Source organism: Syngnathus floridae, chromosome 18, assembly GCF_059516105.1.
Source record: "Syngnathus floridae isolate MCC-2025c chromosome 18, RoL_Sflo_1.0, whole genome shotgun sequence".
Taxonomy (NCBI): domain Eukaryota; kingdom Metazoa; phylum Chordata; class Actinopteri; order Syngnathiformes; family Syngnathidae; genus Syngnathus; species Syngnathus floridae.
In genome coordinates, this window is record NC_142430.1 from 5264042 (window position 1) to 5290949 (window position 26908).

At 43.6% G+C, this 26908-nt stretch overlaps 1 protein-coding gene and 1 long non-coding RNA gene across 5 annotated transcripts; one reads left to right on the forward strand and one right to left on the reverse strand.

Annotated features, from left to right (window-relative positions):
* Positions 1-26830, forward strand: fam20cb (FAM20C golgi associated secretory pathway kinase b). 2 transcript variants are annotated; one of them, XM_088359626.1, is made up of 11 exons: positions 1-1231; positions 1945-2120; positions 3839-3917; positions 19804-19896; positions 23321-23436; positions 23874-24054; positions 24148-24257; positions 24365-24446; positions 24667-24726; positions 24810-24960; positions 25085-26830. In XM_088359626.1, exons 1-11 carry the CDS (start codon positions 723-725, stop codon positions 25193-25195), a joined length of 1668 nt encoding a protein of 555 aa, XP_088215752.1. In that variant the 5' UTR covers positions 1-722; the 3' UTR covers positions 25196-26830. The 2 variants fall into 2 exon arrangements, with proteins under 2 accessions (XP_088215752.1, XP_088215751.1); XM_088359625.1 differs by having other exon boundaries at positions 3-1234.
* On the reverse strand, positions 2880-10270 carry LOC148382443 (uncharacterized). 3 transcript variants are annotated; one of them, XR_015853980.1, is made up of 3 exons: positions 9996-10201; positions 9162-9310; positions 2880-5166 (listed from the first exon to the last, which is right to left on the reverse strand). It is a non-coding gene; the product is annotated as an uncharacterized LOC148382443 (long non-coding RNA). The 3 variants fall into 3 exon arrangements; XR_015853981.1 differs by lacking the exon at positions 2880-5166 and adding an exon at positions 8774-9021 and having other exon boundaries at positions 9996-10202; XR_015853979.1 differs by lacking the exon at positions 2880-5166 and having other exon boundaries at positions 9075-9310; positions 9996-10270.
* Positions 26831-26908: the final 78 nt, after the last annotated feature.

The following is a 26908-nucleotide window of genomic DNA, read 5'->3' on the forward strand; positions in this document are numbered from 1 at the left end:
ATGCACCCGCCCAGATGCTCACTTGTTACAAGGCGTGCTTCTTTCGCTTCTGCTTATCCAGCTGCACACCCTGAAGGTGTCCCGCTCCCTCCCTCGTCTTGTTACCTGTGCAAACAGGACCGCCTCCGTTGAGAATTGTCAACCCGGAGAGCAGATTTTTTTTATTTCGGGGAGGATAAGTGCGCGTCGACCACTTACGGGGACTTTTCCGTGTATTTTTTTTTTTTTAAAGCTCGACAGCGAAGATCTGAGCTTGTGGTGTGTGCGTGTGTTTTTTTTTTTTTTTTTTCCGCCGCGCGGATGTTGGACTCATGCGCGACTCCGGACCTCCGCGTTTAACGGATTCATATTAGGTTCCGCCTTTGGCCTCTTTGGAAAGCGGCCGTGTGACGACGATGTGGCTTGCGCAAATCGACCGTTGGTCTGAACCCGGTCGACCTGGATGCTCGTTGATGAACCTTTAAATAATCTACACAAAGCTTGGGGGGGTGGGGGGTGGGGGGGGAGAAGAAAGAAAAACAGGAGTCTGATGCTGAAGCCACAACGCTTGAACACTGAATCCTCTACTCAAGACGGCCAGTGAGGATGGGTCATTGGTGTTTAATGTTTATTTCATTAGACTGGCATCCAGTCTAATTAACATCATCAGTGATGTAGTCAGCCTGTGCATCTGTGTGCTCATCATCTGCAGTAAATACTCACATCTGCTCAAAAGGGAGACCATGAAGATGATCCTCCTGCGGAAATTCCGGGTTTTGATTCTTATGGTGTTCCTGGTGGCGTGCTCCATGCACATCATGATCGACTTACTCCCAAAGCTGGAGAGGCAAGGCGTGGGAGGCTGCTCCTGCTCGCACACTCCCAGCGAGGAGCCTCGCAGCTGGGCCAAGCAAGGCTGGCCCAACAAGCACACCTTGCGCATCCTGCAGGACTTCAGCAACGAGCCCAGCACTTCCAACGTCTCGTCCCATTCCCTGGAGAAGGGCCTCGCTGCAGGAGACAAGTCTCAAGGCTTCAAGAAGCCGGAGCATTACGCCCAGCGCGGGGACAGGAAACGACAGTTCATTCAGGACACGACAGTCAGCAAGAACACGCCGGCCAAGGGTTCAAGGCTGGCTGCCCTCTATGAGCACCCTTTGTATAAAAGGTCCTTGACTCCGCTCACAGATGAGGACACGCTGTTCAACGTCAACGCGGACATCCGATTTGACCCCAAAGCAGCAGAGCAGGAGTGGTATTTTATTTTTTGTTTAAATAATCATCAGTCCCTATTAAGAAAGTCTGCCTTGCAATTCTGAGGTTCAGCGTTCGAATCTCAACCCCAGCCTTCCTGTTTGGAGTTAGCATGCTTTCTTTGAGTACACTGGGTTCCTCGCAGGTTCCACAAACATGAGTACAAAGTAGATTGACACAGATTTCCTGCCAAAACTAAAAGAACAAATCCCCCAAAAATGTACACTATAAAGATTTGTTTAATTTATTCAATTTTGTTTCGTCAAATAAATGCTAAAAGAAATTATCTGGATTCAGATACATTTTTAAGTGAGCTATCTGTATCCAGATGATTTTATTTCGTACGACTACTTGGCGAAATAAAATTGAGCAAACCCAACACCATTTTTTTTTTTTCATTGTCGCGCAAAAGATGAAGTAGACTTAAGTGGACCGCAAAAGTGATGTGGTGGGCATTATCTGGCCCACGGGCCTTAAGTTGGACACCAACGTCCATAGGTGTAAATGATTGTCTCCAGTTTATCTGTAAATCTACCTGTGCATCAGAAGACTTTAATATTTGGAAAAGAGTCTTGGGAAACTATTATCTCACACCTGACTGCTATTTTACACCGTTGACATGACTTCAACTCGATTCATTACTACGCAACCGCATGGGTTTGCATCTGTGCAGCACCTGTCAAAAATATAACTGTCAACGTTCTCACGCAGGAATGCCGACGGCAATCCCGAGGAATTCAGCCCCACTGGAGAGCTGACGGCCGACTCCTATCCCAATTGGCTGCGCTTCCACATTGGAATTAATCGTTACGAGCTCTACTCCAGGCACAACCCCGTCATTGACGCGCTGCTCAAGGATCTTGTCAACCAGAGGATCACCAGTGTGGGTGAGTCGCGAGCTTCCTTTTGCGGAGAGGTCACTTTGCTGCTGGGGTGACAAGCAAATGTTTTGTCGGGCGCCACCTGCAGGCGTGTCATATAACGCAAGTCGGATCTGATCCGCCAAAATCGTCTCAAAGCACCAGGCTGCATCAAGAACACCATAAAATCCCTCCAAAGCTTGGCTGCAGTTTGATTTCAATGCAAATGCTTTTTTTTTTATCGACAAGCGTGATGTCAATCTGAGAGCTAGAAAGCCTCCGACTGTGAGTGAAAATAGACACCTAACAGAACTGTTTTTTCAAATTCTTCCTGTTTGGCTCAGTTCAGTTCCCAAATTCCAGAACAGCTTCTCGCCGCAGGGTCGCTCATGTTGCAGTCACTCTTAAAGGGGATTGCACGATTCTGCCTTTAAGAAACCCCAAGTGGCCTTCAGCCAAGATGAAGAACCTACCTGGGAGTGTTACAAAAGAAACATTCCTGGACTTTTTGGAGATTTGGATCATTTCCTCTCCCTCTTACTTTCAAATACTCCGGCTGGGTGGATCGAGGCAGGCGCACTCTAGCCAGTTAAATACATGGTGAGTCAGTAATTACAGAGCCGTGACACAAGCTCGGGGCACAACACCAACACAAGCCAACAGCGCTGTGTTATTATCTCAACTTCAGGCAAGCAGTGCTTGCATGGAGTCGACACCAACAAGTTCTTTTTCATTAGCGGCGACTGAGCCAAGGCAGCAAATATTCCAGTCTATCACCTCTTTATTAACTGTGAATTATATTATTCACCCGAGCGTAAAGGAGCAAGTTAGCAGCGGAACAAAAACAAACTGTTAACTTTTAACGGCGCAGGTATCATTTGAAATCGATTTGGAATGCAATGTTCAAAAGTCTACACACCCCTGTTGAAAGTAAGATAAATCAAAACTATGTGATCTACAAACTGTACAGCTCAAGAGTAAAAAAAAGTCAAGGTTCAATATTACTTGACATTTGAACAGGGGTGTGTAGACTTTTTCTAGCCACTATATCATGTACTGTATCTCATCCTTAACTGTCAGACAAATATATACAGGTCGGGCTTATTTTGGAAGTCCTCGAGCTAGTAGCCCGGTCCCTCGGGTGCCTTTTATTTTGCGCTGTCATGTTTTGAGGGGGGGAACATGAGGTAAAGGAGGCTGACTGGGAACATGAAGCACGAGAGGACGGCAGCGACGAAAAGGCCAAAGCCAACAATGGAGAAATGTTTGTAGATTGACACGTGTATTGTGTTGTGATGCAGCTTTGGGGCTATTAAATGATGTAAACAGGCATTGCTCCTACTTTGTTAAAGCGTCAAACATTAGCGGAAAGCCCTGCGGGCGCAAATGCATACTTCCTCTTATCATGCATAATAGGTTTATTAAATGTTGTTTCATTTTGGGAGCTTTATGTGAAAAGCTTTTCTGAAAACGGGGGCTTTGGATGATATGGGGCTTAATGGACTTAAGTCTTAATTTTGTTTACCTGTTTGGTAAAACAAAACATGATAAAACTCATTGCGTGGGTATATTCATTAGCGCTTTGTTGATAACTAGCTTGTCGAGTCATGTCTATAATTTGAATACGCAAGCTTCTACCAAGCCAGAGTTGTCATTTTAATTCACAATATCATTTTGTTCTTTAAGAAAATATTCTTGCATTCTATGAACAGGTTTTTATTTTTTGTTTTTTTTTACTCCAACAGCGATGAAATCTGGAGGCACCCAACTCAAGCTCATTATGACCTTCCAGAACTACGGACAGGCGCTCTTCAAGCCCATGAAGTAGGATAAATTTTCATTGTTATTATTTGTCATACGATATTTTAAATCTGAAATTGGACTATGTTTGTAGTCATATTATTTTTGTCGTCATGACTCATTCTATGCATTCAAATGCAGATCAAACCTAGCTCCGACTGATCAATCCAGCCTTGTTAATTGCAAAGAGGCCATTTCATGCACTTAAGATCAACATTTTGCTTTTATAGACATGCTCCAAACACGGATTAAGGCTTGTAATTTACTGTAACTAAGTGCTTCTGAAAATGGTTCTAAGAAAGACAAAACCCAAATTAATATGCCGAAGATCCGCTGTGCCTTAAAGAGCAAGCCTTGGATTGACTCTTAAAGCCAATAAAAAGGCTGCTGAGAGAAACGACGTGACGTGATCTCGCGATCCGCAAACCGTAATGGACAATTTAACGGCTGCTTTTTAGCGGTGGTGCCAAATTATAAGTGTAGTTTTTGGGCTTAGCGTCCAGTCGGTCCATACCGTTTGCGTTCATATTTCATTTATTGGTCCTAGCACCTAAAAAGAGGAATTCAGGAACACAATTTGTAATTTTTTTGATGAAACTGGGGGGGGGCTCCCCCGCACAGCCGGGTGGCTTAACTTGTTGAGATAAGCAAAGCCCACCCGCTGCTAGCAAGTTTTATGAAATCATGCCGCAGTGTTGGATGATAACGCATCCCGAGAGAAGTAGCGCTTTGCGTCTAATCCTTCCTCAATTCATGGATTTAAATGTCACCCATCTTTTGTTATGCCGATTGTAATTTAATTGCCGGTTAATGACGTTCTAATGTTTGGCCCCAGCTTGTCAGCATCCGAGCCAGGTTAAGCGCGCACTCGATAGGTAGACGTTTCTCAGACGATTGTAATTACTGCTTCGGTCTTTTGTCAAGCTCGAAAATCATACTGACGGGCATGGATGACGAGAAGCGAAAGGGGGGGAATTGTAAAAATACATCTGCTTCCAGAATACATTTGTGACAATGAGGCGCTCTACTGGCTGTTCAATCCAGTTGAGCTGCGATGGAGGTCATGGCACATTTGCACACATCCTCCGACGTCCTCTTTGATTCGACGTGTCACAGAGATCGAGGCGTCGCCCGCGCCCGACAGCCAGGAAGTGGAACAGGCGTGCGCGAGCTTTCTGGGCAATCATATTGATCCGTGTCTGTACCTCGCTACTTTAGTATCCGCCACCGGCCGCTTTCCTGCGCTCGCTTTTCCGTCTGGAAGATTTGGGCTCTCAAACACACATGAAGGAATCAATTCATAAACAGTGTGTATTGACACAGGTTGTATTTTATTTTCGTCTTTGGAAAAGGCTCCTTTTGTGTGTGTCCGGGCAAGCTGTGTTTTCCTTGCTGTTTGTTTTCTACAATAGTCAGTCCACACGGATTTCTGCCCATTGTTTTGACTTTGTATTAGCGAGCAGTTGTTTACTTGCGTGAGTAATGTTTCAGGTGTTGGGTTTCTATGACGACAAATCGAGGCTTTGCTGTTTTGGGGTGGGGGAGGCATTCTAGCCGATGATGTCAAAGGGGACTCCACCCTCTGACTTTCTGTCTGCACTCTGCTTTTCCCAAACATCCTAAAACCCAGCTCAGCTCATCTAATAACATTTTCACAACACCAGCAGTCGGGTGGCAACAATTTTGGTCACTTTTTGTGCTTTTAAATCACTCCAGGCGTCTCTTTTCTTTTTCACAATCCAATTACAGTCAGTACTTGGGATGTTAAATTTGGATTGACAAAGTTACAAAAGGATTGCTTAGTTTTTCTGGACTATTTTGAGTGACTGTAAAAGGGCCGAATCTTCCAAAGGGTGGAGATTGTTAATAAACTATAAAAAAAAAGTAATAAACTGTAAAAGAATTCCACTGTTTTTTTTTGAGACGGTACTTAATATAGTTCTCCAATTTTCTTTTCAGTTCTTCACCATTATGGTTTTGTTTCCAAAGTTATTTCAAGAGCGCTGATTTTAATATTTACAGTGAAATTAGTGTGGGAGCACACAAAGCCCATTAGATAATGAGTGCAGATGATCGATGACAAGAGGTGATTGACGCAATGACGGTCTTCCGCTCCTTCCCGCTCCCACTTAATTGCACCGCTTGCCAATCATCCGGCCCCTCAGTCTCATCCCAATCAATGGGAGTATTCTTACGAGACCCGCCGGCCGGATCTCCCAATGGGCTGATCCATAATTGCGCTGAGTCGGGGACCCGTGAGTCATCTTTGATTGACACCGTGGGGAGGCGGGAGGCGGGGGCTACATAATGTCGTCTGGTTTGTGTCAATAATGTATTGACAAAGGCGTAAATAATAGCCTGGAGGAAATGTCTGTGTTAAATGTGCGATATCCGTGAGAATTACTGGATGTGGCATAAGGGAAAACGACGATGAAGGAAATTTGTCTTCTAGTTTGCTTATGTAAGGGTAAGGGGCCATTGACGCACAAGAATCAGCAGATGTTGTTGTTCCCGTCCTTCCAAAGGATGTCGAATTATGAATAGCAACATTCACTTTGGTTTACTATTAAGTGCAGAAGCCCATTGAAAGAAAATGGGGGGGAACGTCAATAGCTCACTGAAATTGTTTTGGAAATTATTTCTCCTTTTTTACATCCTGGCCCCTCAATTTTCTTCCTGAGTGTTTGCAGTCATGTTTTGTGCCCATGCTTTGACTTTGGAAATAAAGGGATGAACCGCCCGGAGACAAGTCATTCAGAGAGGCCGTGACGGCCATTCCATTTTGAACGTCACAGAGGGGGAGGGGGAGTGTAGGTATAAAGTGCATGTACATCATGCAGCTGCGCTCAAGCACATCATAAAGCATTTAAACCTTAGGACAAAAAAAATAATAATGCACAGGGTTGCTCAGAGCAAATAATTGACAGAACATCAACAGCATCCTTTACATGCCTCATATGATTGAAATTCAGAATTGATGCACACTTCAAATAACATCCCAAGGTGTCCGTGGTTATTTGCAAATCATGAATTAGTACATTAGTGTGCCACATCCACAACAAAGCCGGGCGCGCTGAGTGCATGAATAATTACAGTCAGAATAGCTTGAAAAATACCACGGCAACCAAACCATTCATCCTACTCACAAACAACTGATTGTTTGGTTTCAAACCGTAATTACTGTGCAACGTGTTTAGCGCCACTTAAGAACCCGCATTCAGATATATTTTCACTAGTTTGTGTTAAGTGTTCCATGAGGCATTTTTCTAAGACTGCCTTTTAAATCGAGTAAGAATAACATGAGTTAAAGGTACAGAGTGAGCAGCGGAGTGATTATGAAGGATCCAATTGTCCCTTCGGGCTTCATTAGCTGGCTCAGCGCGATCGCCCAATCGGACCGCTCTGGTCTGGACTCATAATGTATGTCCACGTGTGGATTTTGAAATTTTCATTTTTGGAATTGAACTACTAAAATGCAAATGTTCTTCCCTATCTATTAAAATACACTTCTATGTCTTTAACTCATTCACTGACAGTCCAGTTAAAATGATGTCTATAACCGTCAACGGTAGTGAATGAATGAATTGCACTAAAATGTGAGTATGATGTAAAATCACACAAGAAGCTTACATAGTGCGGTACAACTAATCTACAGTCTCGCGGGAATAGGACAGCTTGTGCCCAAACAAGTCTGCGGTAATAATCTGTTAATGTTCCGCTGGCGTGATGCCATCTCCAGTGTCGAGCAGCCATCGTGATTCATGTAGATAACAGTAAGTCAGAGAGCTTTCGCCCGCTAATGCATTCTAACACACACGCGTCGGCTCCAATCAGTACTGCTTAGAAGCTCAATCATTAACTTTGACGCAAGTCCGTTTTCGCACTCTGTAAGCCAGCACATAAAAAAAAAAGACTACTTTGACACTCCTCGGCTTGCATTTATTTAATAAACTAAAATCTTCTGCATCGAGAATGACTCGCGTAATTGTTTGTATTTACGGGCTGATGTGTATCTGAAAGCAAAAGCCAAGTTCGGGCCTTCCAGGAGTGGGAATGTCTTAACGACGTTATCGCTCAGATGCCCCCTTCAGGTAATTGTTATCAGCGTTAATTCTTCCTTTGGACCAACGATAAGACGGCGTTGCGGCATATCAAAGCTTCAATATTCCGATCACAATGACCCAGTAAAAAGACATTTTTCAGGTTCGTCTGTTTGGATCAACCTGTTTGTCTTTGCAGGCATTATTGGAAACAATGTTTTAAAGACATGACGTATTTAAGTACTGTAATTACCGCCTACAATTTTTTTTTTTCCTGAAATAGCATAGAGCGGCATTGTGAGCAATGTTTTTGTTGTGACGTACTCGCGGATTTTCCCCAGGCCTCATAAAAAGCATGTTTGTTCCTTAAATCTATTTTTTCTCTCATTTGGGAGCAAAAAAACCCCCAAACCTCTTAATTACACGCATGTTGTAAAAACCCAGTTCATCTTTTGTGCCTGTGTGGGACGAGTTAGCTTTTCAAACGTCTGTCAGCTTGTCTCTTGGCTTTAAGGCGAGCTGTCAGTCAAAGGCGGCTTTTACCGGCTGTCTGAATGCCGGCGCACTTTGGGAGTTGATGCACCAGTGGAACGCATTGATTCATTTGGCCCGACCCGACTGAAGAGGTGCTCTTCCTCTTTTTGTCCTCCCAAATTCAATCAACAAAAAGCAGCTGGCTCGCTCACATGTATTTACTGCACGGAAGCTAAACAGGATATGCATTAGGATAAAGGAATTAGTAAAGAAATGGGACATTTTAATTGGCTGATGATGCAGATGCTACTAGAGTTTGGATGACCCGAGAAAAAAGCAATTTGTCAAACGATCAAACAAGACAGATTTAGCGTCGAAATGGTGTTTTTATGTTGCCGCATTTTTTGCGACGAGGGATCTGAGAGCAGATGGAGGAACATATAAAAACAGATACTATCTTTTATCCTATACCACTGGGGCTGACTGCTTTAGTTTTACAGAAGTATGCAGCGTTTTATGGTGTGGTGCAATCTGGTGTGCAGCCCGCCACGGTTTCTCTTGTGATCTTCATTCTTTGCGGTTTGACGCTCTTCTAGAACTGTTAGGGAAAGCACCTTTTCCCCGGTTGGGAGGGGTCGGGGAAGGGATAATTAACAAGGACTGCATGTTCCTCATTGTCAGCTTTAATTAGAAATCTTAAGGTATTTCATTTGATGATTTTTTTTTTACATTTATCTCATTCCTTTAGCTTCACCTCTTAGCATCTGGACGCTCGGCCTAATTAGTCCCCTCCCTGACGTGTCTGCGGCATCTGTTCCACGCCGCCGCGTTCTGCCGAGACTTGATTGAAGTCGAGCGCTTTACTCGTGTCTGCTTATTCCCGCGCGCTTCACTCGCTCCGTCCTGCAAAGAAAGAAAGAAGAAAAAGGCCTGCGCAGTCAAAACAAGTGATGCAACCAAGCCCAGATGAGGAGATAGAAAGAAAAAAAAAAAAGCCACCCGCCATGCACAAGTCTCGGCACGAATGCTTGCCTTGCATCACGAATCACATTGGGAGCACAGCAACTTTATAATAATATACCTTGAAAATGGAGCCTAGTTACTGACTACTTAACTTTAAAACTAACTTAGTTCCCTTACTAAAAGTGAAAGTGGGTCATATTTGGAATGAACACTGCAAGTATTTACCACAATTAATTAATTCATCAAATCGGGTGTACCTAATATTTTGGTTGGTCATTGCGGCATATAAAACGAAATAATGTTGTGAGTTGGTTGGGTAAATAAGCTCACCAACAGAAAGCGTTGGCCGCTCATTTCCTCATGACTCAGTCTCCGAGTGAGGGTTTTTGCATTTTTATTTGTGACGGTTTTGCATTTTTATTTGTGACGGTTTTGCATTTTTATTAGTCCAACAAATGCCATCGAAATAATATGCACGGAATTAAAAAAAAAAAAACGAGATGCTGTTTTGAGCGTTTTGGGCATATAGCATCCCTATACGATCCCCGGCAGCCCCCGTGATTATTAATGTCAGTGCCGTGTGGATAAAGAAAGGATAAAGAAAAGACCATATGTTAGGACTCACCAAAGGATTATGGTTTGTTGTTGTTCGTAAGAAGGAGGGAGAGCGACGGAATGAGCGAGTCGGAGAGAAAAAGTGACTTGAGCATTGTTAGGCCTGCCGAGGAGAAAGCGGCTTGGCAAAGTGGGCGCGGATTAACGCGCGGCAAGTTAGCGCATCGTTCCCAATATGACGCTGCGTAGCGTGTCCGGCTAACTGTGTGCAGGGGGGGGTAATGTTTGTCCGGCGCTTATTCAAATATGAGCTTTGGAGCCGAAACAGAAGATGGCCTTGGAAAAAAAAAAAAAAAAGGGCAACAGTTGAGGGCATTCATGGGGACGTTCTCTGGTCATTAGATAAGCCCTTATCACTTGTCACTGTGTATGTATATGTGCGCTATGCTAATGGTTAGAAAACATACAATACAGCAAACAGCGGAAGTTGTAGTTCCAGTTCAGCCCATCCAAAACTTATTTGCTATTCTAAAATATCAATTATTTCGCCCCCCTTTTAGCCCCCTTTAGCTCCATTCTCAAGCCATGCCTGGGTGAGCTATTTTTAATTGACTATAAAACCTTAATTTGGTGAGAAATGTGTCATTTAATCCTGCTGTAGCACTCCGCTACATACATTATACAACAGGGCCCGGCCAATTAATCGGGCGGACAATTTAATGGGACGATTATGGCCCTTCAAACATTGGTGAAGATCCGCCCAATGAAATGCATTGGGAGGAGGAGGAGTAGCCATATTGGTCAGGCCTTATTATATACAATATGTACAACTCCATTAAATCAATAAAGTCCCCAAATATAGTTGGCTATTTTTTTTTTTTTTTAAATGGCCGTGAGCAGAAATTTGAAAAGGCAATGGAAATGAACAAGAGCTCATTTCCCGTTGCCGCAAATGGCCATGATTCATCATCAACACTTCACACACTTATTGTTTATTGGCAACAGCATTATAACCATTGTGGTATTGGAGAACTTTATCCTACAATAGGAAACACATTTGTAAAAAAAAAAAAAAAAAGAAAAAACATCACTGTGTTAACTCTTCATTTATTAATCAGCTTGAAAATAGGCTGTCATATCTGTCAGGACAGCATCATTTCAAACAATTGGTTAAGTGCTCCCTGGTCTCCTGTGAATGCAGCGCAAATGACAAAAATGGGTTTTAGATGTATGAAGCGTCCCACTGTGTTATTGCTCGAAACAAACAAAAGTCTCTTTCCAGTCACTATGCAAACACTCGCATGTTCCATGAGGATTATGCTGCTTTCTTTCAGCGGGTAAATGCGTGACTGCACGCAAGTTGTTGTTGCCTGTCGTCTGCTGGGCCAGTTGGCAGTCACGCTCTCCGCCAACTTTCGAAAACTGCGTGCCCCCCCCACCCCTCTCCTCCCACTTGTCCATAATATTCCAGGCATGTCTCACCCACACGTCAGGCGCACCGAGACTCATTTTCATCCGTAGAAACGTGAGGGGACTTAAATAGTACAGTATAGACGAAATCCAAATCCTCCCATATCCCGCAATGCCGCTTTCATTTCTTCTCCTCACGCATCAAGTGGAAACATTTTCAAATCTGTTGTAAATTGTCACCGTTCTCACCAAATGTGTTTTTGGCTGCTCGTAAAAACCTTCCAGACGGTCCTTATAAATGTTTAACAAGGTCAGCTTTGCATTGCGCTTCCATCCACGTGGTTTTTCTCTTGCACATTTAAATAAGAGCTTTTACATAACAGAAGAACTGATTACATTTTAACACTGATACACTCCTGAGGTGTTTTTTTTTTTTTTTTTTGTGGCTCCTGGTTGGTTTATTTCTGTCTGCTTCCATCTCACTGACATTCTTGCGCTCCTCGCATCCAGTTTGCCTTCCAGGCCTTCGCCGCGCTTTTCTCACGGCTCCATACTTTCCCGATGCGTCTTTTGCCCTCTTTTCCCGTCTTGCTTATCAAGCGCCACGCTTGCTTGGCGCACCCCACCTAACAATTTGCCAAATACGGTCTTACCGCAGGCACTGGCTGAAGTCACTCACGGTTTACCACACCTTGACGTATGTCCTCCCCTTTCTTTTTCCATCCCTATCAAAAAGTCACTTGGTGCCACTTTTGCTTCGAACAAATGTGGCCCTTTCGATCAGACTTTTTTCGCGGTAGCCAAGACTTAGTGGCAAAAAATTTAGTAGACAGGACATGAAATTTTGTTTTTAAATTATTTGCATTATTTTTATAATTATTAAATTAAATTAATTTTTTTTTTTTTTTTAATTAATGAAATAAATTGCAAAAATTGAAAATTGGCTTCCATGGCTGTTGAATTCTTCATCTTCATTTGTAAGCTGTCAAAAATAATCAAGGAACCAAATCCGTCTGGCTTTGATTCCTCTCCGCTCCGAAAGGCGTGTTCCGAACATCCCGAGAAGGAATGATGTCATATCGCCGCAATGATGTCGAGACACTGAGCATCCATTCGGATTTCCTTTTTATCTTGCCCGCAGATACCAGGGGGGCACGCTTGCCTGCTATCTAAGGATTACAATGATATGCCGTCATGTATAAACCCCGCGTTTAGGCCGCGATGTTTGACATATCGACCTTGACGCAGCGTCTCTCATCTTCAGCGTTGCGCCAAAGGAAAAGCAAGCGAGCTGCTGCTTTTTTTTCTGCAAGTCAGCAGAACTGCAAAGTAAGTCGAGAAAGAAACTCTTCATATTTTTTTTAAATTAACTATTTATGCAGGAAGAGAAGGCTTGAATATGGAACAGCCCCCCCCCCTTCCCATAAGCAGCACACATCTTCCTTTATCTTAATTTGAGCTTCCCCCCATTAGCCTGCCCGCCCGACGGCGTGGACTAGTTTGCAGGAATAAACATATCAGACTTTGCGGTTATTAACAGAAAGCCCCTTTTGACTCTAATGATGCCCTATTAACAAATTCCCAAATCCACTTACCATCGGCGCCATCTTACTGATTTCTTTGCTTCCCTTTCAAGTCCAAAGCCAGAGGAAATTAGGAAGCTGCATTAGCTACGTGGCGCACTCCTCTTCGTGGAAGCGCCATCCCGCTCCCGTGGGAGGACCGGGCAGAGGAAATGGTCGGGCATTAATGGCGGCTTTGATTACTCTCCTGTCGCTAATGTAGCCTACATGAAAGGGGGAAATGAGGAGATGGATGACTTTGCGCTCCATATCAAAGGAATTCGGAGGGCATCTGGACGATGTGCGTCTTTCCAGCCACCGCCACAAACTGGCTTCATTTCATCATGGACCAAGAAAGAACCCGGAGTGGAGAAGACATTAAGTCAAATCCAGAGTCGAATGCAAATCGATCATGAGAGAGTGAAATAATGCTTGTAAAAGGGAGAAGAACAGGGTGTTCCCTCTAATTGACATGCAGTAATTTAGCTTTTTGGCTCAAGCATGCCAAACTCTGAATGAGCGGAAAACAATTTTTCTCAATAGCAGCAAGCTCGCAGTCTAAGTTGCTCTAATTTCCACCCCTGCTTGCCATTTAACGCACGCCAGTCTTTCTCAAGTCTCATCTTTCGCTATCAATTACATCATGCCAGCCTTAGGTAACATAATTGCCACTTATGCTGCATGATTACTTGATTCCATTCTTGTAATACAATTTCATCATGCGCATTTTCCACCAGCAAGCATTCAGCAAGTTTAATGTGACTCGGTTCATTTGATGTGAAGCATGTCCGCCTTGACTGAGCCCACACAATGGCTGCAACCAGCTCACTTTGCTGTGGGAATAAATCTTGGCTGTCGTTTTCTTCGTTTCTGCTGAAATCCTTCTAATTCTATTAGCGTGGACTGTTGGAGAGTACTCTGATAAGTTTGAATGAGGCCCACACTGGAGTGGTTCTTTTGGGCTTTGAATGCCACTGGGCTGTTTTGAATATTATTTTGACTGTAAAACTTTGTCTCACATCTTTGTGCTCTGGTAACTTTGCTACAAATTAGGGCTGTAAAAAAGAAACGGGTCGGTCAATCGGTCAGCTTTTTGATCTTCTCGCTAATACGCGGCCTGCTAATAAATCCATCACTCACCGCCGGTGCAAAAGTGCGAATGAGAGAAGGAAGATGGAAAGCGGCGTCATGAATAATGGAGCGCGCCGGAACTTTCCCATCAGGCTCGGCGACGGCCCGGCATCCTCCTGCGCCATTGTGGTTATGAGCGGATGAAGGCCACTTGCGCAGCGGGAGAAGCAGATAGAACTGCAGAGAAATGGTCCGACGAGTGAGCCAACGGATGAGACGGACGTGCTTTGCGAGCTAAGCGAGTCAGCCGAGCAGAGAGCTTGATAATTAGCCGTAATTATTGTTCCGAGAGGAAAAAAGCCAATTTTTTTTTTTATCCCAGCAACTTCTCTGTAGATGTTCATCATGTATAAACATTTGCTCCAGGTGCATGTAAAGAACTGCTTATCTATGTCACCCGGACATTCAGCGGGGAAATAATGCCAACTGACCCGCAAAAAGGTCCGGCGAGTAGCCACGGCGCACGCGCGCTGTCGATACAAAGCCGCACTGGCAGCCTTCCCGCTTGCACTGAAGCGCCGCGGGCTGCAGGCATCAAGTGAAAGAAAGATGGGCCATGACAGAGCTGTAAAGCAGCAGCTCTGTATTTAGTTACACACTGGCCGTGCTTATAAGCCTCTCTTGCAGAGACAAAAAAAAAGCCGCTTGGAGGTGAAGGCGCTCGTTTTTTTTATTTTTTTTAAATACTACTCAAGAGGCTGATTTATGCGCTCGTAATCAATCCTGCCTTAATTATTCATCTAAGTATTTAAGCGTTGTAATGTATGCGGGACATCATAAGCATTTTATTTCCTTGACTCTTTACCGAGATGAGGAGCATTAGCGAATAGACCTCGTTTGAATAGAATACAGTCCGTGTTCCTTCATTGCATTTTATCACTAACTGTACGACTACTTATCTTCATCAACGATGGCAATTGTTTTCTTAACTCCACTCGGATGATTTGTGCGCATCCAATTGTACCACCGCAGTGAAAGCAGCGTACCGGTCAAAAGCGTTCGATGGCGCACTCGAGACGGAGAGTGCGGCTTTTGTTGGCATAATGGGGTAAAAAAACAACAAAAAAAGCAAAGGCGTCATCAATCTTGTCATCAAAAATCAACATGCTTGTTTATCTGTGACCGCACGCGTGAGTGTGTGCGTGTGGCACCGCCGAAATGAAATTCACCTTTTGGTCCAAGCCGGGTTCTAGTGGACTGCGGTCGATAGATCGATGTGGTGTGGAAGACACACACTCAGCAGAGCCAGAATAGCTCTGGAAAGGCCACAGCAATCAGTCTTAGCCAAGCATGTCCCATAATCATCCCGTAAAGACTGCAACTCTGAATAGAAGCTATTTTTACAAACTGGCACTGGAGACATTTTTGGTAGGAGCAATTAGAAACTGAGCGTGATGATGCAATCATTGTATGATTTTTGGAAATTATTTTTTCAAACCCAGGTTAGCCTTAAAATAACATATATGGAGGCAGAGGAAGACTGCTTCAACTATGTAGGTTGAGCCAAACCCACAGATTACCGGCTGGTGACTTTGAATGGACAATAAAAGGCCTTCATCAAGAATGGCCGGCATTCGGCACCACAATGGGCCTTGGTAATAACACCGTAGCGTTTATCTCAACCAATCACTTTGTTTGTGCCTCGGAGGGAAAGAGGCTTTTAACGGCAAGTTTGCTTCGCAGACAACTCTCCTATCCTTTTCAAATGTTTCCATTTGGCACAAAGAGCTTTAAAGTGGATCTAGGGGCCAGGGACGGACAACTTTGATCTCAAGACGGCCAACGTGAACCCCAGAAGACCCCGACTGTAATAATTCATAATTCAATGGGATGTACAGAAGCTGGCTTTCCTCGCATGATTCTTCTTATACTTGAATGAACAGATTGAAATGTCCGATTTTGGAAATTAAAAAAAATATATAATAGAATAAATAAATTTGCATTGAGCGGGATCAAACTGTCCGATGTTGGAAATTAAAAAAAAAAAAATTATAATAAAATAAATAAATAAAATTGCATTGAGCGGAGAGCAGACCAGTGGCGTTGATGGGATTGGTTTTGAGAGCTGAATGAGATTAGGGTTCATCTTTCCTGCCATACGGCAAAATTCATCATCTCCCCACCCACTCCACACGTGTAATCCACCTCCGCTTTAGAAATGGAGATTAGAAAGCGGTGAGGCCTCTTTTATGGGGACTTCAGTGATTCATGTTTACATTTCTGTTTAGAGATTCAATTTCAATCGATTTTCCGTGTGTGTGCTTTTAAGCCATCCTTTTCATCCGCATTTTCCTCCACGCATCTTGAAAGCATCCGTCCCTTACCTGCCTCATCCTTCCTCTTTTGCAACGCTTGGATGGGTTCCAAACCTCAATTTTAATCAAATAGGCCATCTAATTACCGCAGAACTCTTCCTGATTTGCATCTGGGCTTTGATGCATTTGAAAGCAAATAAAAGCCGTCGCATCCCGAGCTTGCCATGTCACGGTGCTCTTGATGTGCAACCAAAGCAAAAAATAGTCTCGTCATTCATTTAAACCAGGGGCAAGTGTTTTGGCCTTTTTTTCTGTCATCCTATCAGATTATATTGAGATGATGGCTTCATTTTTAAGACCTGTTTATCTACACTGGGTGTTTTCTTTCCAGGCTAGCATGACCAACAACTCGTCTATGTGTGCGGCTTTCCGCGTACACGCCTCTCCGTCGGGGGGATTAATGCACACAATGACAATACAAATCCATTTAGACGTAGATTAATGGCGCACGCCTCCCCGTCGCTGTCATCTAAAAAGCCTCTCAATAACAATCTACTTGAGCATCCTTCTTCCTCCTCGTCTTGCCACATACTCTGCAGAAGTGCTGATTTTTATTCTTTCGGTGGCACTCTCTTTGAAATGGTAGAATAATAAAGGCCGACTTTTTGTCTTTTTTTTGTCTGCGTGTGTTCCGAGGGTGTTTAGTCAAGATGTCTGCATTTATGCATGCAGTCAGTCGGCCCCTTCGGGAGACAGAAGCTAAACTTAAACTGGATGCTGCATTATTCATCATATTGATACTGTGTTTATTCCGGCTTATTGTGACGCTTGCTTTTGTCCCAATGACGGGTAAATCATCGCTTTTGAATGCGCCACATGCATATTGCTTTCTTTAATGATTAGTTTAATTTTTTCGGGGAAGAATTGTTCACCATTTGCAGAACTGCCGTCGTCATCCATGTCTTGCTGCATCTAACTGTGACTCGTGAGTGATGTGATAGGAATGGACTGTCTGTCTGCATAGCAGTCTTGCTTCTGAAGAGGTAATAGAAAATAGAGGCGAAGTACTAGAGGAGCTCTGTCGCGCCCGGGGAGCTCTGACAACCCCAAACTGAAAATCACACACACCTGGATCACACTGCGAAAGTTATTTCGAAAGCCCCCCAGGCTATTGTGATGTGTTTTTCCCGTCTCTTTAACTGTCTGGATCTCCATTGGCGAAATGGAATCTAAAGAAACATCATTCATAATTACCTTTTTTTTTTTCTTCACTCCATTGTTCCATCATGCTTTGCCTTTCATTTCTTTTTCCTTCCATTTTTCCTCACCTTATGTATAATAATGAGCTTTTCCATTTTGTTGTCTCCCATTTGCAGCATGATACAGTACCTCGCTCCCTCCCTGTCAAAGATCCTCTCCATCATTCTCGTCCCTCTCCTTGTTTCCTCTCCCCCCACCTCTCCATCCCTTCCACCTCCGCTCACATAAACCAAATGTCATCTCGACCATGTGCAGAGCACTTACTCAAAACACAATAGCCTGTCACGCCCCCCATTTGGGCACCAAATCCACACAGCAGACATAAAATTACAGAGCGGCGACACGGCTAAATAGCCGCCACGTACGGTCCGATGCGGAGGCACATTCTGCTTGGCGCGCTCGGCGAGAGCCATTTAGTCACTTTATCAAATGTCATTGCTTAAAAGGTCAGCCTTCACACAGGCGCAACTCAAGATAAAACAATGCCCCGCCTCCTCTCATCACCGCCTTCCCCGTTGTGATGATGCTACGGCTATCTTAGCCTCCCATAAATGTAATGCTCACCGCATGGGTTTGTGTGTGGTGTCAAAAAAATGCAGGAACAAACATCCTCCTGTCATCTTACATCCTTACTGCCGATCTTCAACTTCTTTTTGACTACGAGCCTGATCAAATGGCAGTTTGACATTAAAACGGTGATTGATACAGTTCCACTCCTGTCCTGTAGGTGGCAGTGCGCACAGAAGTATCAATTTAACCGTTTTTTATGTAGCTACAGAACACATTCCACTAAATTGTGCAGGTGTACCTAATAAAGTGGCCTAGTCCATATGAAATCACGTTGTTTTCAAATCAGTACTTTTTGTCCTGAACGATATGTGCAGGTAGATTTCACCTCCATTCACCTTTCTCACATTGTGGTGTGTTTGCTGTTCGACCTCCACTCGCTGCTGTGGGGCCCCTCGGACCTTGGAAGCAGAGCCAAGAAAGTGTCTGTCTAAGCGGTGTAAACTATGTGTTTACCGGGGGGCCTTCCGCGGGGGTCAGCTAGGTCATGCCGGGCACAGTATGTCTCACCTGCTGTCATTGATCACAGCTCTGATGTTAGGACGGAAAGGCAGCTGCACATTGTGCATGACAATATGAGATTTTTTTTTTTTTTATAAACAATCCTCTGAACACATTATGCTTGTAAGTCACGGTCTTAAAGCAAAGCGGGTCCAATTTGAGAGAAAGGCGAAGCGGCCTTCCTCTTGTTTTCCTCCCCAGCTTGTCGCATACGCAAACATTTATGGAGTCGAGACTTTACTATGCGGTCATGCATTTATGTATGTTTCTCTGCGATCGTAATGCGCCGGAACTTAAGCGGTGTTGTTTTTGAATTTGTGCTTGTCCCGGCTGCCCGCTCCAGAAATAACATTTTCTCATCCACTTGCCTCAGTTGTTCATTGATTGGAAGTGAACATTTTGTGATTCATACAGAGCTGTAAATTCTTGCAAGGGCGCAATGTGTGGAAGAGTCGCAAAATGTAGAGTAGGGAAAGAAATGGAGGAATGACTTTGCTTCTGGCGACCATCTTGGGTTAGCTAATGACTGGTGCGTATGTCAGCTACACAGCTGTGGCGGGCGGGAGCCAGCCAGCCAGAAGAGGAATGGAGAGGAAAGACGAGAAAGGGAGAAGTGGAACGATGCAAGGTATTAAGCTGTGCACGCACAAGTGGAGTAAGCAAAGAGGCAATAAAGAAGTGAAGGAGGAAGAAGGTACAGAGCGAGAGAGAAGATGCCAAGATATTACCGAGGCTGCTCGTCTTCCTCCGGCAAGTTGAAGAAGAAATGGGAGAGGATGTCAGCCAAATCTTTGCAATTGTTGCTTCTGTGCAAGGCATTTATTTTGGTCAATAAAAAAAAAAACACAGCAAAGTGGAGCTCTTAAAGGGAAAATAACTTGTTAGAATTTTACACATGTTGACCTGGCTGCTGTTCCATCGACATTGCCTTTTTGAAATCTGAAAGGGGCTCTTGCCTTTCTTATAAGAGCTTTAGAAGCCCGCTTGTGCACAGGGAAGCAATTTTTCTGCAGGATCAGAGTGGAGCGAGAATAAATACACCAACGGGACGCTTTGACCTTGAATCGTCCTCGCTCCTTAAGGGTGTTGATCGAGATGCTTTGATTGCAGCCGGGCTTTATTTCTACAAACGATGAGAATAACACACAGGATTGCATTATTGAATTTCTCATTTACCTTCTTCTCCCTTCAGGCAGACACGAGAACAGGAGACCCCACCGGACTTTTTCTATTTCTCCGACTTTGAGAGACACAATGCCGAGATCGCCGCCTTTCATCTCGACAAGTAAGACGAATATTCTGGCCTCGCAAATAATAATAATCATGATTGAGCAAAGCAGCTCGATGTTCTTCCACCAAAATGTCCCTCCGATGTCAGCGACAAGAAGGTCAAGTGCAATCTCTGGCGCTTTGGGAACATGGAGGTACATTGTCCTGCTTGATGTCCTGCTGCTTTTACTGATTGTTAATCTGCACCTCCTTCATGTCAGCTCATTAACCACCTGGCAGAGAAGACGGCAAAGCTGCACAACACTTGATGTGAAGGGCACCTTTGCCTTTGGATTATGATCCATTATTTTTACATCAAGACCAGAATACTAATGTCGGAATTGCGTTTTTGAGCTGTTTCACATCAAGGCGTGAATTAGCATAAAATGATTACAACTACCATCCAAGAATAATTTGAGGAAAGCACTGGGACTGGTTCATCGAAAATTTCCCTTTGTTTATAGAAACAAAGAAATGACAGTGACATTATTCCAAACTACTTTGGCGTTCTGTTTTGTTTTTCCCCCCCCTTTGTGATTATTGCTTTATTTCTCCTGATAGCAAACAAGCTTTGAAATTCTTTTCTTCCACTGCGTCAGCTTGCATTAACTTCCAGAGCGAGAAATGTTAGATATAAATATTTGTTATTACTCCCAGACAATGTGAAAACAAGTGGCTCTTCTGTCAAATTAAGAAATGAAAGTTAGAAGTTTTTAACAATATAGTGGGAAATGCAATCAAACAGTCTGACTAACTGTCTTGCTTGGTCACAAGATGCCATAGGATGGTGTCAAAGTAATATTTGCAATTCTTAAGCATAAACAAAAAAAAAAAGTTGTTTTTCAGCAACTAACCAAAAAAGAAAATCCGCAAATATTTATATTCAAATATGGACACCATCCAAATGTGAAGAAGGTTCATGTACACAATGTAACTTAGGAGGAACGTGCTATTTTGCAAAAAAAAAAATCATCCTGACAAATAACCTCGAAAGTCGCGCAGGCCCAGGGTTATGTTTGCAGAGGCATTCCAAAGGCAAACAAATCCCATCAGTGGTGGAGTGCACTCCTTATGTAATGCAGGTTCCAACGACAGTAAAAAAAAGCAGAAGGTCAAGGTCCTCCCATCTTTTTAGTCGCCATTGAATCCTTGCACTGCTTTTATACTTTCACCACCTCCATCAATTTTGTTTCCCACAAAATCAGAGGTTGTTTGTCGAACACGGCCCTCCCTCCCTCCCTTTCTCTCACAGCGACTGCATCCTCCTGACTTAGCTAAGCGGCACGCTCCTTGACTCTTCCCGCTTGAGGGAAGCTTTGTGAAAAGATAGCAAGCATCTGCGAGGCTACAAAGCTTTGTAGCGGGACTGCTGGTGTGTGGGTCTCTCTCTCTCTCACCCCCCCTTTCCTTTTCCATCGCGGCACAAGACGAGCACGAGGTTACAACACTTGTCCGTTCACATCATGGCGGGGGCCAAGGAGGGGAGCGGCGTTGAATCCGCTCGCTTCCTTCCTTCGGGCGCAATGACACACTTGTGCATAAATTGCATTAGCAGCAGCAGCTTTTGTCAACAGTCTGCTACACATCTGGTCCTCTTCTGCACACACTCATCCTGGTAACATATGTGTGTGTGTGTGGGTTAAGGGGAAGGGAAGAGGAGGAAACCAAAAGCATGAAAGGCTCCGTGCCCATTCTAAATATAAGCCAGGGCGGGTTTGCCAAAAGCGGCACTTGATATTTTTTTTCCTCTTATTTTGTCTGTTCTAAATTAGACCTTGGCTGCGGAGCGGCTGCGGCTGCTGCTGCTGCTGCCGCCGTTGCAGAGTGAGGCCACACTGCCTCCCAGGGGGCCCGTAGCTACACAAAGCCTCCTTTTAAAGCCAACGCCGCTTCTCTTATGGCCTACGCTGCCATTAACACACTTCATTATGCGATTGGATTTGCCAGCAAAGAGCAGGTACAAAAAGACAAACAAGCCTGGATGCCGTACACCCGTCTTGTGGTGAATCGGTTATTAGCACACGGATGTGTGTGTGCGCTCAAGGACCCTGTTTTCTTTTTAAAATGGACAACTAGGTTAAACAACAACAACAAAAAATGTCAGGAAAAGCTTGCTAGAGCATCTGAGCTTTATTTTTGAGCAAACAGAGGTGGGCAGGTGTGCTCTGGCTCCTTAAAAAAAAAAAAAAAAAATCAAATTTTGAACACAGCCATATCTAGTACTTGCGCAACTGCATTATTTTACTTTTTTTGTCTTTCTCCTCTCAAACTATATTTTAATTAAAATATACTATATTTTACTATATTTTTATTAAAATATAGTTTGAGTTGTTCATCTTAGGTGTGTATATGTTTATTTGCATGGGATTTGAATGGGGTGTGTAAAGTTTTTATATCCACTGCATATAGAAATACCTTTATAAAATGAATTGCTTTACACAAATAACTATTTTTATTTTATTCATGATGAGTTCATTTAATTTTTATTTTATGAGTAGTTCACATTGCTGCTATTTTTATTCTTATCTGAGCCATACGTTGCTCGTCCCTGTTTTATCAACACACATGAATGAAGTAAAAAAATCGGGGCGGGATGTTATTTGCTTTAGCGCGTGTGCAGATCCTGCAGAACAAACACTGCTGTGTGGCCATCTGTGCAGCTTAAAGAAACGTGACTGTGTTAGTCTGTGACTTTATTGTATTTGCCACCATGGCCAAGTGGGACAGTGCCGTATCAGAACCCGCAGATGGCGCTTTATGTACATGTAATGCAAATAATTCCATTGGATTAAAGATATTGCGGATATTCGCCGGTTCTGGCAGTATTGGCCATCTAATCTCCACCGTTTTGATACATGATGGTTGGTTCTGTTGTGCCTGTATTATTGACCATTTCTTTTTTTGTGTGTGTGTGTTCCTCCAACTCTTCCCTCGCCATTTGTCCATCTCTATTCTGGTCCAGCCTGCCCCAGGCCTTTGTCCATTAGCAGTTGTCAAGGGGTATCAATTGTTAAAGATGCCGTACTGAAGACCACAGATGCATAAAATTGACATTTGGCACGCACACACACAGCCAGGGAATACCTCTTTTCTCTTCCTACCACAATACCACAACCTGCCTTTCCACTTTAACTGTGCCAGCTAAAGGCACACAACCACAAACGCCTGAACGGTCAGTGCAGGAATTTCCCAGATGGTGAAGTTGTGTCTTGCTGAATGTTGTGTGTCTGTGTGTGGGCGTGGGCTGGAGGTTAGCAGGCATCTCGTCTGGAATGAATTGGAATGGAATGGTGGCCACACAATGATCGTGGGGTGCTTTGCCTGGTGGCGATGCAGCGCGTGATCGTAGTGCCCCCTGGTGGCCATTATTTTGTTTCGCAATAAGACCACTCACGATGCTGATAAGTTAATAATCCTGTGCCTTTTTTGGTTTTCTGTAGGATTTTGGACTTCCGTCGCGTCCCTCCCGTGGCTGGCAGACTTGTCAACATGACAAAGGAGATCCGAGATGTCACGCGTGATAAAAAGCTGTGGCGGACATTCTTCATATCACCAGGTAGAAGAAAGCAAAGCAACGAATGCAAATGTTAATATAAAGCTAATTCTGATGCTGAGGACATTCATTAAATGGAGAGCAACTGGAAGCTTGCTTGCTTCAAAGCACAGCACTTAATGAGCTGTGCAACTTTTCGGTCTCGTGCACATGGGGGCGTCTCATGGGGCTGAATTTACTCACAGTCTCAGCAATTAATACAAGTCATTGAATCCCTCCAGAGGCCATTAATCTTGTCTGAGCGTCCTTACCAAAAATGTGTGCTGTGAATTCTTAAAGAGCAAAAAGTGTGAAGTCATGAAGAATTGAATTTGACTAGGACTATATATATATATATTAGCTTTTTTTTTCCTCCATTATCATCACTATTTTTCTATAGTTTGTGTGTTTAAGCTCTGGCTCCGCCCACATGCGTAACATTTGATGACTTCCTCCCACAGCCAACAATGTGTGCTTCTATGGGGAATGTTCGTACTACTGCTCGACTGAGCATGCTCTGTGCGGAAAGCCCGACCAGATAGAAGGTTCCCTTGCCGCCTTCCTCCCAGACCTCGCCCTCGCTAAGCGCAAAACCTGGAGGAACCCATGGAGACGTTCCTACCACAAACGCAAGAAGGCAGAGTAAGATCGGCCCTCCCTTCACTTTGCTCATCTTAATGAGAGAAGACACGAGTGAGGGGAAGGAAATATGAGTTTTGATTCTGTGATGCTCAGATGGGAAGTTGACCCGGACTACTGTGAGGAGGTCAAACAGACTCCGCCCTATGACAGTGGGACAAGACTTCTGGACATAATGGACATGACCATCTTTGACTTCCTTATGGGTCAGTTGGGTATTTTTTTTTTTCATTTCAATGATATTGCTTAAATAGGTATCTATCATATATGTATGAACTCTTCAATACATGCAATTTCCTTTTCGTCATTACAGGTAACATGGATCGGCATCATTATGAGACGTTTGAAAAGTTTGGAAACGAGACGTTCATCATCCATCTGGACAACGGCAGGGGGTACATTGTTTATAAATTGAATCACAAAACAGTCCTGACTAATGAAACAGCAGTACTTTGTCGCCATCTTGTGGCATTTATCAGCCATTGCAAACTTTTTAGGGAGCCTCAGTTATGCTCAGTTTGTAATAGCCAATCACAAAGTGGAGGAGAAAAACAGCCTCTTCAATTAGACATTCAAAGTTTTGCTAACCTTCCATTCTTGTTTCTTTTCCTGGAGGTTTGGAAAACACTCTCATGATGAGAAGTCCATCCTGGTGCCACTGACACAGTGCTGCCGGTAAAATACAGAGAGCATCCGTGTGGGTGGGGGGGAGTGTGCGGTTGAGCTAATCGCCTGGAATTTTTAAAATTTTTTTGCAGGGTACGCAAGTCGACCCACTTGCGTCTGCAGCTGCTGGCTAAGGAGGAATACAAGCTGTCCACACTGGTGGCAGAATCCCTGGTGAGGGATCGTCTCAGCCCCATTCTCATCCAGCCCCACCTGGACGCCATGGACCGCCGCCTCCGCCAGGTCAGCACTTTTTAATGTATCGCATCATTAGCTAAATACTTCTCCGAAGGCCAATTCCTACCTAGTGTGTATATTAAAAATCATTTTGTATGACTTCCTAAAATCTACATTGTGGCTTTTGCAGGTTCTGCAGGTGCTGGTTGAATGCATTGAAAAGGAGGGCTACAGTTACGTGGTGGAGAACGACCTCCAAGGGAGCCAATGGACAGAGCACAGCGGGCCAACGAGGAGGTAGCTGGATGGAACTTGAGCTCGGAGGCTTTGAATTGCCTCCTGATGCGATGTGAGCGCTTTCAGGCCAAGCTGCCCGCCCGCAGGTCAGTACTGAGTGGACGCAGGAGCAAGGTAGGTTGATCTGGGATCGGGCCATTATTGAGTTGGGACCACGCTGCCGCACCTAGGCTCTTAAAAAAAAAAAAAAAAAAAAAAAAAGACCAAGCCACACTTAAGTGTAGGATAGTTTCACCGCAGCCAGACTGACCCACTGCAGCACTAGCAGACCGTGAAAGTCTCGTAAGAGACGCCTTGTCTTTGTCTCCTCCTGGACCTTGTTTTGAATTCAGTGAATTCTGAGGGACTTGTCGAGATTCTCCAAGCTGACAAATGTGTTTCTATACGTGCTGATGACATCACAAACGTTCAATTTAGTTGTCCTGGAGGAGGAGTTGGTTGTTTTTGTCATCTTAAAGATACAAGTAAGTTGTTTACGGAAAAGGAATTTATCTATTTTATTGCCTGGGGTTTAAATAATTTTAATTGGAGTGCAGGTTAACTCCCGAATTTGTCCATTAATAGTGCCCATAAACGAGAGTATTTATTAAAAATCATATTTATTGTTTGAAATCAAATAGGTCCAAAAGCAGCCTCAAAAATAACATCATAGTGATGTACTTTCTTATTTGCACCCACAAGAGGGCGGAAGTGCTGCGTGCAAAACAAGCAGTGATGAGGTCAGGAAAAAAAAAAATACATGTTTACACTTGAGTTTGTGTCATTGAACTCCCCCCAACTGCTGTCTTATTTGTATCACCTGTAATCACCAGTCACAAAATTAGGTACACTTGCACATTATAAAGTCGCCTTTGTATATCATTTCATGTATTTATTTAACAGGTTCACATTTTTACGGTTGTAGTTTTCATTGGTGCAGAATAGCACTGTAACATACTGAGAAGTGTTTCTAATTATCTGACAATGGGATATTGGAACCCTCTTTCTGTGCAGTGCTATCAAACATCTGTTCTAATAAAACACAAATTAAAAGCAGAGTATCTTTGTCAAACATCATTTTGGACATACGACAGATTGGATGTAAGTGTACCTAATATTGTGGCCAGTGAGTGTAAATTGTACCAAAAAGCCAATTGTTACACAAGTCGTTTTGTATTATTGTTTCTTTGTAATATACCAGTTGGTGTCCAGATGTTGCTGTACCAGAGAGATTATTTTTCAGGGTGCACATTTCATTCATCAACAACAGCTTTGACGGTCGAGCTAGTGGTTCTGTCACTGGCTCAAATTTAATATATACCATAGGAAAATCTAGTGCCTGTGCAAGGATAGAAACTTGAATGTCTGGTTTCATATTACCAAAAGGTTTCAACTCCTCCCAGAGACGAGTACTGATAAATGGGGAGGTCTTCGTATGAGTGTGTGCCCATTCCATCTGTTCTACAAAAGCTTTTCTACAGTCCTGTGTCAATCCAGTGTGTGTGTGCGTGCAAGTGTAGGTGTGAGAAGACCCACTGAGAAGATTTTCTTCAAGTTAAAGAAAATATATTTTCATCATCGGGACATTGTTTCTGTGGATTTTTTGTTCCTTTTTTTTTTGCATCATGGTTAAAGTGCAATAAAACAAAATACGCAACAATCCAAAGTCTCCCTTTATTTGTTTCAAAATATATCAATTGAGGAATACAATATGCATGTACAGTAATAGACAAGTCCT

Coding starts and splice junctions, on each gene's coding strand:
- fam20cb (XM_088359625.1), top strand. CDS start 723: ATGAAGATGATCCTCCTGCGGAAATTCCGGGTTTTGATTCTTATGGTG. Junction 23,437..23,873: donor GACATTCTTCATATCACCAG/GTAGAAGAAAGC, acceptor TTCCTCCCACAG/CCAACAATGTGTGCTTCTAT. Junction 24,447..24,666: donor CATCTGGACAACGGCAGGGG/GTACATTGTTTA, acceptor CTTTTCCTGGAG/GTTTGGAAAACACTCTCATG.